This window comes from Mytilus galloprovincialis, chromosome 14 (genome assembly GCF_965363235.1).
Source record: "Mytilus galloprovincialis chromosome 14, xbMytGall1.hap1.1, whole genome shotgun sequence".
NCBI lineage: Eukaryota > Metazoa > Mollusca > Bivalvia > Mytilida > Mytilidae > Mytilus > Mytilus galloprovincialis.
Window position 1 is genome coordinate 38,812,903 of NC_134851.1, and position 15,717 is coordinate 38,828,619.

The following is a 15,717-nucleotide window of genomic DNA, read 5'->3' on the forward strand; positions in this document are numbered from 1 at the left end:
ACTTTAAAATTCATAATTTAACTATCTCGATTGGATAATCCGATAATCCACTTGTATCAATGTAATAATCTATATGTAAACAACATTACAGAAGAACAAATAAAACACAATCAAGGTCAACTCATATAGCTGTACACATCTAACCTTGTACGATTTTTAGGAGAATGTTGGTAGTTTGGGTGGTTGCTGTCTCATAGGCGTAAGAATCATGATAATCAAGACACACTAAATCAGAAGATCAAATCTATTATACAATATATATACGAGTCTAAATTGAAAACTACGTTCAAACCTATGATTGCGTTGGATAAAAACCGCAATTTTTATACGTGTGCATGTAAAACAAATTTCGTTGTAGAAGGGTCTAAAAACAGCACAAACAACATTTTCCAAAAGACCAAAAAAGTGAAAAAGTATATTTAAACAAAACGCTTTGAATAACAGGTCGAACAACTGATGTTCTTTAACCCTGGTGACTGCCATTGGTGATTGCCAAATAAAATTGATCACAAGATGTAACAAAATGGATCTTAATATAAATTTAATACTAAACAGAAAACAAATTTAACTTGTGGCCACGATGTTATGCCACAAACATACGTATACAAGTCCGAATTGAAATATATATACTTATGTAAACAACGCACAACAGAAGAACAAATAAAACACAACCAAACCAAATTCATATAGCTGTAAACACAGTGGCGGATCCAGAGGGGGGGTTCCGGGGGTCCGCACCCCCCTTTTATTTTGGCCGATCAATGCATTTGAATCGGGACATATGTTTGCAACCCCCCTGCACCCCCCCTTTGCCCTGGGCTAGCACCCCCCCTTTCGAAAATTCCTGCATCCGCCACTGTAAACATCTAACTTTGTACGATTTTATGAGAATGCTGATCAGTTATGTAGTACGTATGGATCAATCTGACACGAATCAAAGAAATACATCGACTTTAATAATGAACAAGGAAAACTTTCAAGTCTGCAAAAATATTATCTTTTTAGCGGTTATTGACTTTGTGCTAGCTTTCAGTCACCGCAAACTCAAGTGCTCTTAGATCGATACTTTTTTATGTTAATTGTTTTGTGCTGTATGCCAATCTGAGTAGTAAAACCTTTTCCAACTGAATTTGAAACTGTTAAAGTTAAAAAGAGGACTACCAGAATCTCACAAAATTATTTCGCCCGGCACATAATTTAACTTGTGATACTCGTGCCTTTGTGGGTTTTGCTCACTGTTGAAGGCCGTACTGGAACATATAGTTGTTAATTTCTGTGTCATTGTGTCTCGTGAGAAGAGTTGTCTCATTGGCAATTATAATTTGTTTTACCATATCTTCTTTATTATCTGTTGTTTTCTGTATTTCTTGTACCAAATAAATATAATAATACAATTTGTTTTTATATTTGTTTGCTATATATAACTGTATGATAGTCAGGTTTATGGATTATACCATTAACCCATTTAATTTCAAATCAATAAAATGATACTTAAAACAAATAAAATGCATATTGACTGTGATGAAATAATGTGACAAATGTGTCTGAGCCCGAAAGCCAAACTAGACAACATGGAAACAAGTTGATTGAGGAAAAATCATGTAAATCAAATATATTTAAATATTGAATGCTTCTTTTTGTAAATTCATTGGAGTGTAAAGTCGTTGACCGAATTATATTTATTTTAATCCACGCTTCGTTCTACAAATGTGCGCACGGTCAACTCTTTTACAACCCTATGGAATTACTTTTGTTGTGTCATCTTCTGCCTGTCAAGTAAGAGCATCTTGAAGAAGTATACTCAACTCTTCTATCTGTACAATTTAGGGGTAAATTATGTATTAGTATATTTTCTGTACACGACCAAATCATCGGAAAAATACTAACTTGCCCCTAGATTGCATCAATTATAAGTAAAAAAAATCTACTTTTGGTTGCTCTTAACTGTTGTTCTTCAACAGGGGAAGTAACCTGTCGAAAAATGTTTAAAAAATCCGGATGCAAAAGTCGGTAATATGAAAAAATATCTAAATAAAAAGCATTATTTTGCTATATCTCAAGACGGGAACCGTGTCATGTTGTAAAATAATATTAATACCTGCCCCTTCCCAACGTTTGCTGAGACAGACACAGTTACGTGCCCTTAACAATGCAAACGAATTTAAAGCCTTGAAAGTTGTTAGTTTGTTATCGTTTTGATTACATGTATGTATGAAATATTTGCCACTGCACTTTAATCAAATTGCATACAATGTAACATTTGCCTTAATCTTATTAAAATAAAAACTTTCATTTGATTAAAACATTGTTCCACTGTATGAACACACATTGAATGAGATGCACATGTGTTACATAAGATAAAAGCAGACAATACATATGTGTCAGTTTTTTACCGGCTGTGCATACTTTTATCAGTTACATGTACATAAAAGTTAAAGCAGAGGTTCTGGATTAGGGGTCCTTCAATTCTGTATTTTCTGATTTTTATACCTTTTTTTTCTCCATTCTGAATTTATTTCGACTTTATGTTTGATTTTTTACCAATTATTCTGCATCACTCAACCCCCATCCCCATTATTATTATATAAATCCCACTAGACCCTCACTGCGGTTACATCTAAATGTATACTGCTGGATTAATATCAATACTAACTCATCTTTCTGATATTGTCTACAACAAGTATGTTGATCTATAACATCTTATTGCACTGTGAAATGTTAAAATATTATATCATCATGGTTGACTATCCAAAAGATCAATAGTTCGAGATTATATCTTGAATACCTTTGCGCATGTGCAGGTATTATTATATTTCTACAACTTTTTTTTTTACTTAAACATATATTTCAACTTTTTTTCTTATCATAAATGAACGAAGAATGGAATACTAAAAACTCGGAACACTCACCCGTATTCGGTTTAGGTTTGTGTATAATTTTCTATCTTCAGTGTTAGCAAAAGTTTGTATACTGAGAGTCTCACCATAAAAATCTTTGGTGTTAGGGATGACATTAAATGATCAATGTATGATAAAAAAAAAAAAAAAAACTTAAATCAAATAGTTTTTTTTTTTTTTTTTTTTTGTTATTTTTTTGTTATTTTTGTTTTTTTTTGGGGGGGGGAGGGGAGGGGGGGGGGGGTTAAAATTGCTGCAAGTTTTGTGAATCCAAAATCGATTTTTCATGTATCAATAGTTGTCAATCTATTTTTCCCAAATTAAGTTAAGAGGGGGGGTTAAAAAAGGGGGGTCAGTGAAATCTACAATGTACATTGAACTTTTGATGTCGTCCCAATTAGTAAACGTCTTTTCTTTATTGAAATGACCAAATGATGTATTATGACTAAATTTTCACTATTTCACATATGTATTATAGACTGCATATATTTAGGGAACGACCATTTAACTTCAAATGGGATTATGGTTTTTTCCTAAAAAAAAATATTATCATCCCCAAAGTAATGCTAACAAACGCTAAATTGATATGGCTTTTAATATGTTTGGTCAAGATTGTTACTGACGAAGGTTATTCCGGTTATACAAGTCATGCGCATGCAGATCTGTATCATACGTTTTTATCTGTTTTTTGACTTTAGATTCCTGTTTTTTTATCTTCGGGTTAACAAAACTGAGAGAAATTAAGGTGGTACATTTACCAAACACCTTGTCTTAAATTAATTAGGCTCGGTTTTTTTTTTTCATCAAATTTTGACTAATTATATACTTTGACTCTTTGACAAAAATACAAAAAATTCCAAAAAATAGCTTTTTTCTTTTTAGTGTTATCTCCCTGTAGTGTTATGCGCCACCTTAAGCCGACTTCTTACACAGAACAACAATTGGGTCAATGCTATAACTGTCCATCCAAATATAATAAGATTAAAATAAACTAAATAAAATAGTTTCAGATGCTGATGGATATAGAAAAAAACAACTTAAGAACTAAAGCCGACATGTTACACAGAACAACAATTGGGTCAATGCTATATAACTGTACATCCAAAAATAATACGATTTTAAATATAAAATTAATAAAATTGTTTCAAATGCAGGCTGTAAAAACTCGAATTCAAGGGAGGCAACCGTTTTATACCCATGATTCCGGTTTAAAAAAAAAAAGAACTGTAATAACTAAAGACGACGTGTTACACAGAACAACAATTGGGTCAATGCTATATATCTGTCCATCCAAATATAACAAGATCAAAATAAACTTAATAAAATAGTTTCAGACGCTGATTGATATTTGTATCGGCTGTAAAAATCGATGCAACCATGAGATAAATGTATTCATACTAGATCTTACAACACCTACACGTTGTGCTGCATCTGTCACAATTAGTTGTTCAATTTTTGTGCATCAATGATTAATTACAATTTGACATTTCCGTGATATTTTTTTTTTTCTTTTTTTTTCTTAAAACTGACAAATAATTTGTGTAAGTTACATTCTCAAATCACAAATAAATATACTAAAAGTAGTGTCAGTATTAAACGAAGTTCTAAGATGATTAAAGAGTGGTATGATCAGTATAAAAACTAGTAGAGACAACTTTCAACAAAAGAAGTGGATGTAAGCAATTAAAACAACCGTACGGCCTTCAACAATGAGAAAAACCTTTTGGCTTTCTAGATTTGAAAACAAAAAAATAAAGTATTCTAGGTTGAGGAAAAGAGGGGGATGTATTTAGCATAATAGAGAATAAAGGCAAACATTGAAGGTTTATTATAAGGGCAAACAAAATAAAGAATAGAAAACAGTGGTTTTAAAAGTTAGATAATATGAATGGAAATACTCCTATCAATCAATTCCTCCAGAATTTCACAGAATTGAAAAATCCGTCAGGAAAACCTAGATCATTACAGTTTTTTATGATGTTTTTTTTTTTTAAATCTTATATTTAGATCGAGTATCTTGCAGAATTTCATTTATGAGGCTCCCACAGGGTACCCCCTCAGGTCGCAAGGTCGCTTTTAAATTCGTCGAGAGGTCGTTTTTAAGGGAAATGTACAGGTCGCAGGTCGTTTTTTTCCAACATAGAGGACGGAAGTCGGTCGGAGGTCTTTTTTTCCAAAATTTTACAGGTCGCAGGTCGTTTTTAGAAGGCCCTCAGGTCGAAAGTCGCCTCTAAAAAGCCCAGAGGTCGCAGGTCGTTTTTGACCCTGCGGGAGCCTCATTTATCAGTTTTAATTTTCCCTGCATGGTTTTGTCTTTCCCCTTTTCTTTGATTCTTCCTTTCCAGAACTTTTGCCTATTTTTTCAGATAGTCGAAATATTTTTGTAATTTGTCTTACATAACATCAGCTTCTTTGCCGGATCTTGTTATCAATCTACATGAAATATAAATTTTGAAGTGCGCTTCACAAAAGGATTTGTTTTTTTACCAGATGCTGAATAAAAAGATTGTTAATATGAGCAGAAAATCTTTTTGTTAGGTTACGTCTATTTCCCCCAAACACTACTAGTAAAACTACGTCTTGTGAATAATACAGCGCTCTATTGCATTCATTGTCCTGCAGAGTCGGATCACAAGTGAAGTTGTCACTTCAGGTCAAATATGTCTACTCGACTATAGTGAAATGAAAACTTGACATTTTTGTACTAGAGTGTAAAGATCGTACTTATATCAATGTCATTTACATATACTGAATGAAATTAACATAATGTTGAAAATAATTGATGGTTATTATTATATTATTAGATTTCAACAAGATGACCTAAATGTACCTTCAACATTAGGTTCATCATTTTGTTAATTTGAATTCAAAATCATCCGAAAATATAGAAACAAGAAAAAACTGATAGCAAAATTTTATTGTGGTTCTAGGGTAATTCACAGAAAATTTGAATCATAAAAATATATAAATTTGCATACATGTACCAGTACCAAAGTATTGGCTATTGGGCTAGTCGGTATATAATGGTACATGCATTTATGTTGGAACTGTACGGAATAGAACATTATTACACTTTTTGAGTGATGTAATCGCCATAATCTTGATAGGTTCTATTTCAACAATAAACAAAGAAAATGTGTTTTGAATCTCAGAAAGAATAACAATTAAAGCATCCCTCATCTTCAAATGATCAAACTCTTTCCATAGGAGGATCCAGGGGGGGGGGGGCTGGGGGGCCCGCCCCCCCCCCTTTCGTGGGAAAAATTTGGTTGATTATATAGGGAATCATTGAAGCATGACTGGAGCGCCCCCCCCCCCCCCCCCGTAGGAAAAGTTCTGGATCCGCCACTGCAGTTTCCAACTGTTTATTCAAAAGAGGTTATAGATTAGAGGGGAGGCAAAAAAGATTAGAAAAAAGGGGGGCTAAATCATTTCTGAATTCTATAAATATTTTTATATACTATTTTTCTCTGTTCTTTATGATTTTTGCCAATTGTTCCCCAAACCTCATATTTTAGCACCTCATGTTTCTCTATAATAATTCTTTATATTCAATTTTTAACAACGTCTTATTCTTTATTCTGTATATAATTTGCCCATTCTCTGTTCTATAAACCCCCATCATCACCAATCTTTGAAACTTAAGTATGACAGATCAAATATTTTTTTGTAAATTTCCCCCTAATCAAATAGATCTAGAAAATATTTTTTTAAATAAACAAAGATTTCTGTTGTTTTCTAGTTTAATCTGGATATATTATTATATATAGAAACACTCTTTGAAAAAATATTTGTTTTCTAAAATGCTCCTGAGACTAAATCATAGCCATGGTAACAGAGAAAACAGCGGTGACATTTAAAATGGCGATTATATTCATAAAACACAAAACATATTGCATATTCTGTACATGGTAACAGATTTCTGAAAATATTGTACATTACATTGTGTAATTTGTATCCTTTGAAAGTTCATAGCTACAATATGTGTCATTTGTACTATTAATTATTCAGTTTTATATGTTAATTAATGCATGCATATAGCCTATTACAGAATTGTACATTTGTACCATATTACTATTATATTAAAATATGAAGAGGCGGTATGATTGCTAATGGGACTATTCTCCAGCAGCAGTGACAAAAAGACGTAGACGTTATCAACTATATGTCAACATACGGCTTTCACCAATGAGCAAAACCCATACTAAATACATGTAGCACTGAAGAGTTTTTATCAAATAACGGTCAGTGGTATTTTATTACATTATTTTACGAGAACATCGAGTAGATCTGTTATGGGGATGGCACACGAACGAGTATGTAGAGTTAGATAGAGACAATGCTATAGTGTTGTCCTTGTACTTAACTTTTTTAAACCATTGTTTTTTTTCTTGATTTTTAAACAGAATGTACAGTGAAACCTGGCTACATACCGTCATATCAAATTGTATACGTTGTGAACCTGATAAAACCGAACATCGGCCAAAACCAAACAAAATGTTAAGTCCCGAAGAGGTTCGGTTTAAACAGGTTTCACTGTATATAGTCAACTCGATTGTTAGGTCCTCCTTTATCCTATTTTGATATTCTGCTGATATTCTCCTCTCTATTGTTATCATCCTGAATTATTCATAAACAGGGGGAGGGGTCGGTTGGGTCCTAATCCCGAAATCTCGGGCTTAAAAATATAAAATCCTGAGGTCCCAAATTTAAAGGAATTTAAATCCCGACATCCCGAATTCGTAAAAAAAAATTCCCGGATCCTGGCCGTGGGGATCAATCCCGAAACCCAGAGCTTAAAAGCACCTGATCCTGAGAGACAACAACCTGACCAAAGAGCAGACAACAACCCAATCAAAGAGCAGACAACAGCCGAAGGGCACCAATGGGTCTTCAACGTAGTGAGAAAATCCCGCACCCGGAGGTAGTCCTCAGCTGGCCCCTTACTACAATTGTGTACTAGTTCGGTGTAAATGGACGTCACACTAACCTCCAAAACATATAAATGAACTAAAAAAAAAAACAATCAAACAAATCTGACAAAGGCACAATTATGAGGCGGGATTAAACATGTTTTGTGAGATTTCAACCCTCCCCCTATACCTCTAGCCAATGTAGAATAAAGAAACACATAGCAATACAGACAGGAATACTCAGTTTCCGAATATCAGTTATCATTACGTATGTTGCAGATGTGAACGTAACAAGCTGGTGATTAGATATTCATAAAATTATAGTGATTTGCATATACTTTGTTTAGGAGCCTCCTCATGGGGTTTTTGATTATGTAATTATTTGTTCGTTTTTATGGTGATTATTTTGAATACCAGACCAAGTCTTTCATTTGATAGTTTGATTATTTGTGAATCCCGGACTGTATTTTCATGTTTTTATTTAATATCTTGTTTCAAAATAAAAAAAAAAAAACAATGTTCATGTGGTTATATTGGGGGATCATAGTGATTATGTGATTACTTGGACACCCCATGATGGGCCTCATGTATGTCATCTCATTTAAGATTACGCCTTTGTTTAAATTTATCATGTCTTATAAAAATAAGAAGATGTGGTATGATTGCCAATGAGACCAATTAACGTGGAAGCAAACAAATATAGGTCACCGTACGACATTCATGTTAAATTCTATTTTAATGTGTACTGTCATCTAAATACAAAACAAGTTGAAAGATGATGTGGATTATTCATTTACTTAGGGAGCAAACAATTAACTGAGACAAAAAAATGAGGGGAGGTTGGGAGAGGGGGCAAGGTTCTTTGTCTGAATCTAAAAATGTTTTTGCACAAAGCGCGAACGTTTTGTTTTGTTGTTTTTCGGCGCTATCAATTTTTTTTTCTTCAGAATATACACTTAATTTAAGGTATGGGAACAATCTGGATTAAGAATATTTTTTTCGATGTCTGCTTGGCCACAAAATTTTTTTTTCATCAAATCGGGTATCAGAATATATTTTTTTGGGGAAAAAACATACCCCCCCCCCCCCTTTTGTAGTAAATGGTCTTTCCCTTAATGTTGGTATTCGCGGTTGTGTTTATAGCTATTATAATTTAGTGTTGCTTCTCTTCGCTTATAAATTACGTTGCTAGCTGCTTGTTGTTTAGTTTTTATGTGATTTGTCTTAATTTGTATTTACCAAAAACAATGATACTGTTGTGTGTTGCTGGTCTTACGGCCTTAAATAATAAGTAGAACCCATACCGCATAGTCAGCTATAAAAGACCCTGCATTGACAAATGTTATTATCTCTATAAATACATTGTACATTTTGCGATAATTGGAACATTTTTGGGTATGTATCGTTTCATTGGAATTGCAGTGTTGCCCTAATCATGCAAAGGTTTATGGTATAGACTGCAATTAGATCTAAGAAATTCAACAACATTGCTGTTCCTATATCTATAACATACATATAAGATCTGTAAAATGTTCTGTGTTTCGTGTGGATACGTTTCACGACTTTGCATTAAGGATGTACTTAGGTGAGGTTAGGTGAAAATTAATAAATTAAGAAGTTAAAAATGATACTATAAGCAGGTAGAGCACTCTTTAAGGATAAAAATAAGCTAAAAATATTGATAGATCATGGACCTCCTTTTCGAGATATTTGAGATTAAAAATATGGCGGGAAAAGGCTGACTCGGACTTTTACCTTTTTTTTTTTTGCATTGATATTATTTCGGTCTCAAAACCAAAGAAAGAAAATCATGAATCTTCTAAAATTTTGGTAAATGACCTTTCATGAGCTAATATATCTTATATGAAAAAATAAATGGGTGTTATGGGGCAAAATATTTTACATTGTATTGTATGGAAAAACACCAAGGAGTTCGAACATTTGACACAAATTCCAAAACCTCACCTACATGTAAGTACATCCTTAAGTTCCTGGAGCAATACTGCCTATATATTGAAGTCTGTTGACAATAGTGCAGTAATCTATCGTTTTTTTTTTTTGTAGCACTCTATTGGTTTGAACTAGTTTTCAGTAACTGTAACAGTTACTGTAGTTGGGTCTATAGTTATCATTTATAGAATAGATAAGCACGTCGGTCTAGCTATTTTTACGACTTATATAAAATTTTAAAACGCAGAATGTTAATAAATAGATTACATGCTCTGAATCACACCAAGGTCTTTAAAACAAATAGAAAGAGATGTCATCCGATGCTCTCAGAAGCATCTATCATATACTGTACAATATATATTATATAATATTGCATTTGTGTGCACGTAACCATAGGTAGATACATAAATGCTATGTATAAATGAACGCCCACATTATGTTTATGCTTTAACTAAAAAATTTTTACCCATATTATAATTTTTTCTGGATTTATCAAAATAGGAAATAAGGGAATGACTATTTATGATGTTACCTCAAAAGGGAGGGTTTACCTGTATGTTTAAAAAAAATAATGTGATCTTCTATTTGATGAAAATAAATATTGTGGTCAAGCAGATTACGAAAATATATTGAATCCAGATTTTTTTCCATTCCTTACAGTGTTAAATTTTGAGAGAAAACAAAATAATTTGGAGGATAGCATTTTGTGTTCTTAAATTCTTAAGTAAATATTCAAAATATTATAATACACAATACTAGTGTTCCGGATTTATGGCTTTTAATTACATATTCAAAAAAAGGTTTAATTAAATAAAAGAAATTTAATATAGTGTTCTATCAAAGAAGGCTATAGCTACATGTATAATTAAACTAGAGGCTCTAAAGAGCCTGTGTCGCTCACCTTGGTATATGTGAATATTAAATAAAGGACGCAGATAGATTCATGACAAAATTGTGTTTTGGTGATGGTGATGTGTTTGTACATCTTACTTTACCGAACATTCTTGCTGCTTACAATTATCTCTATCTATAATGAACTTGGCTAAGTAGTTTCAGTGGAAAATGTAAGTAAAAATTTACAAATTTTATGAAAATTTTTAAAAATTTACTATAAAGGACAATAACTCCTTAGGGGGTCAATTGACCATTTCAGTCATGTTGACTTATTTGTAAATCTTACTTTTCTGAACATTATTGCTGTTTACAGGTTATCTCTATCTATAATAGTATTCAAGATAATAACCAAAAACAGCAAAATTTCCTTAAAATTACCAATTCAGGGGCAGCAACCTAACAACCAGTTGTCCAATTCATCTGAAAATTTTAGAACAGATGGATCTGGACTTGATAAACAATTTCTCCCACTGTCAGATTTTCTCTAAATGCTTTGGTTTTTAAGTTATAAGCCCAAAACTGCATGTTACCCCTATGTTCTATTTTTAGCCATGGCGGCCATCTTGGTTGGTTGCCCGGGTCACTGGACACAATTTTTAAACTAGATACCCCAATGATGATTGTGGCCAAGTTTGATTTTATTTGGCTCAGTAATTTCAGAGGAGAAGATTTTTGTAAAAGATAACTAAGATTTACGAAAAATGGTTAAAAATTGACTATAAAGGGCAATAACTCCTAAAGGGGTCAACTGACCATTTTGGACCTGTTGACTTATTTGTAAATCTTTCTTTGCTGAACATTTTTTGTATTTACAGTTTATCTCTATCTATAACAATATTCAAGATAATAACCAAAAATAGCAAAAATTTCCTTAAAATTACCAATTCAGGGGCAGCAACCTAACAACGGGTTGTCCGATTCATCTGAAAATTGTAGGGCAGTTAGATCTTGACCTGATAAACAATTTTACCCCTATCAGATTTGCTCTAAATGCTTTGGTTTTTGAGTTATAAGCCAAAAACTGCATTTTACCCCTATGTTCTATTTTTAGCCATGGCGGCCATGTTTTTGGATGAAATGGGAATTAAAACACAAACTTTATTCTAGATACCCTAGGAATCAATCAGATGAAGTTTGGTTTGAATTGGTTCAGTAGTTTCAGAGGAGAAGCTTTGAAATAGTTTACGAGGACGACGACGACGGACGGACGACGACGACGGACGCCAAGTGATTGCAAAAGCTCACATTTCCTTTTAGGAAAGGTGAGCTAAAAAGAACAAAATGAAACAAAATATCAGGATATGGTTTTGGGTTTTGCTCATTGTTAAAAGCAGAACTTTAATTACCCTATACAGTTGTAGTTGGTAAATATAAAGAGAAGATGTGGCATGATTTCCAATGAGACAACTCTCCACAAGAGACCAAATGACACAGAAATTTACAACTATAGGTCACTGCACGGCCTTCAACAATGAGCAAAGCCCATACGCATAGTCAGCTATAAAAGGCCCCGATATGAAAATGTAAAACAATTCAAACGAGAAAACTAACGTCTACTCCATTTTGAAATCTGATGGAGAGATGTTCTATTGGCAATCATACCACACCTCCATACTTGCATATGCACGACATAAAATACATGTTGATGTAATGTGTTTAATGGTAACCAATACCCTTATAAATGTAAAAATAACATCGTATATAAAAGTTTTATTGCCTATTTAAAAAGCTAATAAATATATTAAGGCAATCGACCTGGGTTTTCACCCTTTTACACTAGGATAAATAGTTTAATGTATTGCTTTGTATTGTTTCAGGTTGATTGGATGCAGATTACTTCCTGTTAATACACAAAGAGCATTTTAATTATTCATTCCAATACATATAATAGTAATCCATTCGTCACAACTCGGCTGATTCTGAAGTAACGGATTTTCCCGAGGATTGCCGATTGAATAGTAACCTTTACTTCTTGATATGAAGGATAAGAATGACTGAAAACGAGGGTCTAGTTGTACAGAAATTATTAGAAGGGTCTCATATCAATGCGGATGTAGACGGTGAAATAGCAAATGCGCATGTAGGTGGTGAAATAGCAAATGCAGCAAATACTGATGTCAAAGGGTCATGTACCGATGAAGAAAAAACCTCTGATCTCAATAAAGACTTCAAGGTGAAGGATTCAATGCATGCTCAGCAGCAAGTATTAGACACTGGTATTAAATCATTAACATTTAACTCGGAAGTCATCAATGATTGTTCAAAAGCGACGAGAGACAATGCTAACATAAATAATTGGAAAGGTTTCCAGGATGGAGACAGATCCGAAAAAAATATAGAAAACACTGATTCATGTGAAAGTGATACGACTTCTTTGTGCGGCAGCACTTCCGGAAAAAGCATCGGAAGTAGTAATTTGAATCTCACCGATTCAGAAAAAGATGACATAATAATGATTTCAGCAGACGATACTTTAAATAGGACAGGTTCATTGACTGGAAAAGATAATGAATCAAAAACATTTCCTTCCCGTCCTTCAAAGAATGCTAAAAGAGGTATGGTAGTCTTTATATAATTGTTGAATAAGATCACGTGTTCTTCTGACGTTTTTTAGCAAGTTAAGCGAAATACTTATTTTTTGGTCTTCTTCCCGACTGAGAAATTAGAAGCTCACCAAAAACTGGGTTGTGCCCTTATATGCTCCTTAAGGATGTGAAGATCCTGACCAACAAGTAGTACCTATTCTGTCGCGCGTGACAAAAACAAAGATATTTATTAATTATAAATTTAATATATGAGGGTCTCAATGGGGTTTACAGAATAGATAATAAAGGGACAAAGTACACAGAACAAAGAGTATAATAGAGAAAAAAAGGCGAACCAAAAATGAATTAGAGAAAAAACGGTTATTAAAGAATAGAGAATAATGCGCAAAACAATTAAAGAATACAGAAACGAAAGACTCTCATACAACCTGTTCAATTTAATAAAATGTAACAACACCAATGTAATAGAATATTCAGACGACAGAAATCATGCAAGTTTTCAAACCTTCACATGTACAGTACAGTTTGTTACAAGTTGAATATCTATTAAGTGCCACATCTATCTGTTCTGTGCTATGTAAAATTACAGTAAATGGTCTGAGTCACATATTTAGGAATGATGCATTCATTTTTTATTTTCTGAAATATTTCCTGATGATTTTTTTTCAAAGTAAGTGAACATTTGTATCAAAACTAAAGCATATATTTTTTTATGTTAGTCCATTTGCCAATGTAATCACAATATTACCAAAATCTGTTACACAGCCAATTTACTCTATCTTCTCCCTAATATATATTTGACAAGCGACTAAGTGGTCTCTTTTAAGCTCGCTTGTCTCGGAGAGTTGAAGAATGTAGGTCAAACCATAGACTTAAAAATTGGTATCTGCAGCTTCTTTGTTAACCACGTGGTATTAGGTCAAAGAGCAAAGACTTAGCGACTCGAAAACAGAATAATGTATCCGGGAAGGGTGACATGTCAGGGGCGGATCCAGCCATTTTCAAAAAAAAGGGGGGGTCAAACCATAGGTACCCTTTCAAATGCATTGATCGTCCTTACAATAGAGGGTGTTCAACCCCGGAACCTTCCTGTGGATCCGCCACTGCATGTCTTCGATTTAACTGTTCCTTATGAACAAGCATGTTAACAACTGAACTCAGTGTGCCGATCTTGTTCAAATCAATAGTTGTTATCGTATCGTTATTAACAGGTGCTTGTCAAATTATGCATCTTATATTTGCTAGGTCACGATATATACCAACCTATGCAAACCAAATCTGTTAATAATATTTGGAAGATAACAACTTCTATACAGAGTTTTAAAATACCATTGAACAGTACTATTGCAGTAAGGTCAAGCCAAATCTCTGTTCATTACAACGAAGCTGTACATACGCCGGTATGGATGCGGGATTTGATATTAAAATTGTGTGGCCTAAACTCAAATTGTTTTTTTTTTTTAACCCTGGCTATCCTACAAAATTGAACAAATTTTGATCATTTGTCTTGGATGAACAGATGTCTCACGTGAAATCGAATTAGACTGAATATCTGTCTAATAAACATGGACAATAGTACAAGTATCTTTCACGTGATCACTAATTTGGAACAGGTTGCACAGTCATGATAATTAGTATGCAAATCAAGATATTTGTAAATCAGTGTACAACATTAATTCCAAAATTCAATTTCATATCAATTTGCACTATGTTAATAGTTGGAATTTATAAATTTCAAAATAAACTAAAAACTAACAACTAACTCTACATACATGTAAGTGTGAATTTGATGCAACCCACTGAAAAAAAAACAAAAAAAATCCTCAAGAAATGAATAAGTTATGTGCTGCACAGACAACTGCATACAAATCCAAGTAAGCATTGAGTATGTCGTTACTATATAAAAGACACCGTACGAAGTATAATGATTTAGACAATATAAAGAGCAAGAAAACTTTCACATTCGCATAAAAAAATCCTGGTATCCGGTTCAGTATGGACCACCCTTCATGCTGCAATGAATAGTTACAAATAAAATGATTTTAGATTTAAAATTTGTTTTTTGTTTGTTTTATTAATTGAATGTTTTGAACTTTTACAGTTAAGAAAATCTACCCTGATGGACATATCCTCTGTAAAATATGTGGTGACAAAGCTTCCGGTTTCCATTATGGAGTCTTTTCTTGTGAAGGATGCAAGGTAATTATATATATATATAAATTAAAGACAGTTAATTTTAAAAGACACTAGCCTAGTACGGCCACTTTAGTTATTTAAGATCATTGGAAATGTTTGAGATAAAGTGTCAACCACTAACAAATTTCATGTCCCTTCCCCAGAATATCTGATAGTAATCCCCTTCAGTACTAAATGGCAGGAATGTATATCTAAGTATGCAAGAAGTTATCTACTGAAAACATACAGGTACCAGTACCATAAAAACGTTTAATCCCGCAGCCATTGTTTGCTACTGTCCTAAGTTAGGAATCTGATGTTCAGTGGTTGTCGTCTGTTTAT

At 33.2% G+C, this 15,717-nt stretch overlaps 1 protein-coding gene across 2 annotated transcripts in view; it reads left to right on the plus strand.

The window, feature by feature from the left end:
- Window positions 1–15,717, plus strand: part of LOC143058221 (peroxisome proliferator-activated receptor gamma-like) — a 128,761-nt gene that overhangs the window by 17,657 nt on the left and 95,387 nt on the right. For both annotated transcript variants that reach the window (XM_076231692.1, XM_076231691.1), the window contains exons 2-3: window positions 12,472–13,209; window positions 15,302–15,399. In XM_076231692.1, coding sequence (XP_076087807.1) covers window positions 12,645–13,209; window positions 15,302–15,399 — 663 coding nt within the window. In that variant the 5' untranslated portion in view covers window positions 12,472–12,644. The remainder of the gene's footprint in view (window positions 1–12,471; window positions 13,210–15,301; window positions 15,400–15,717) is intronic.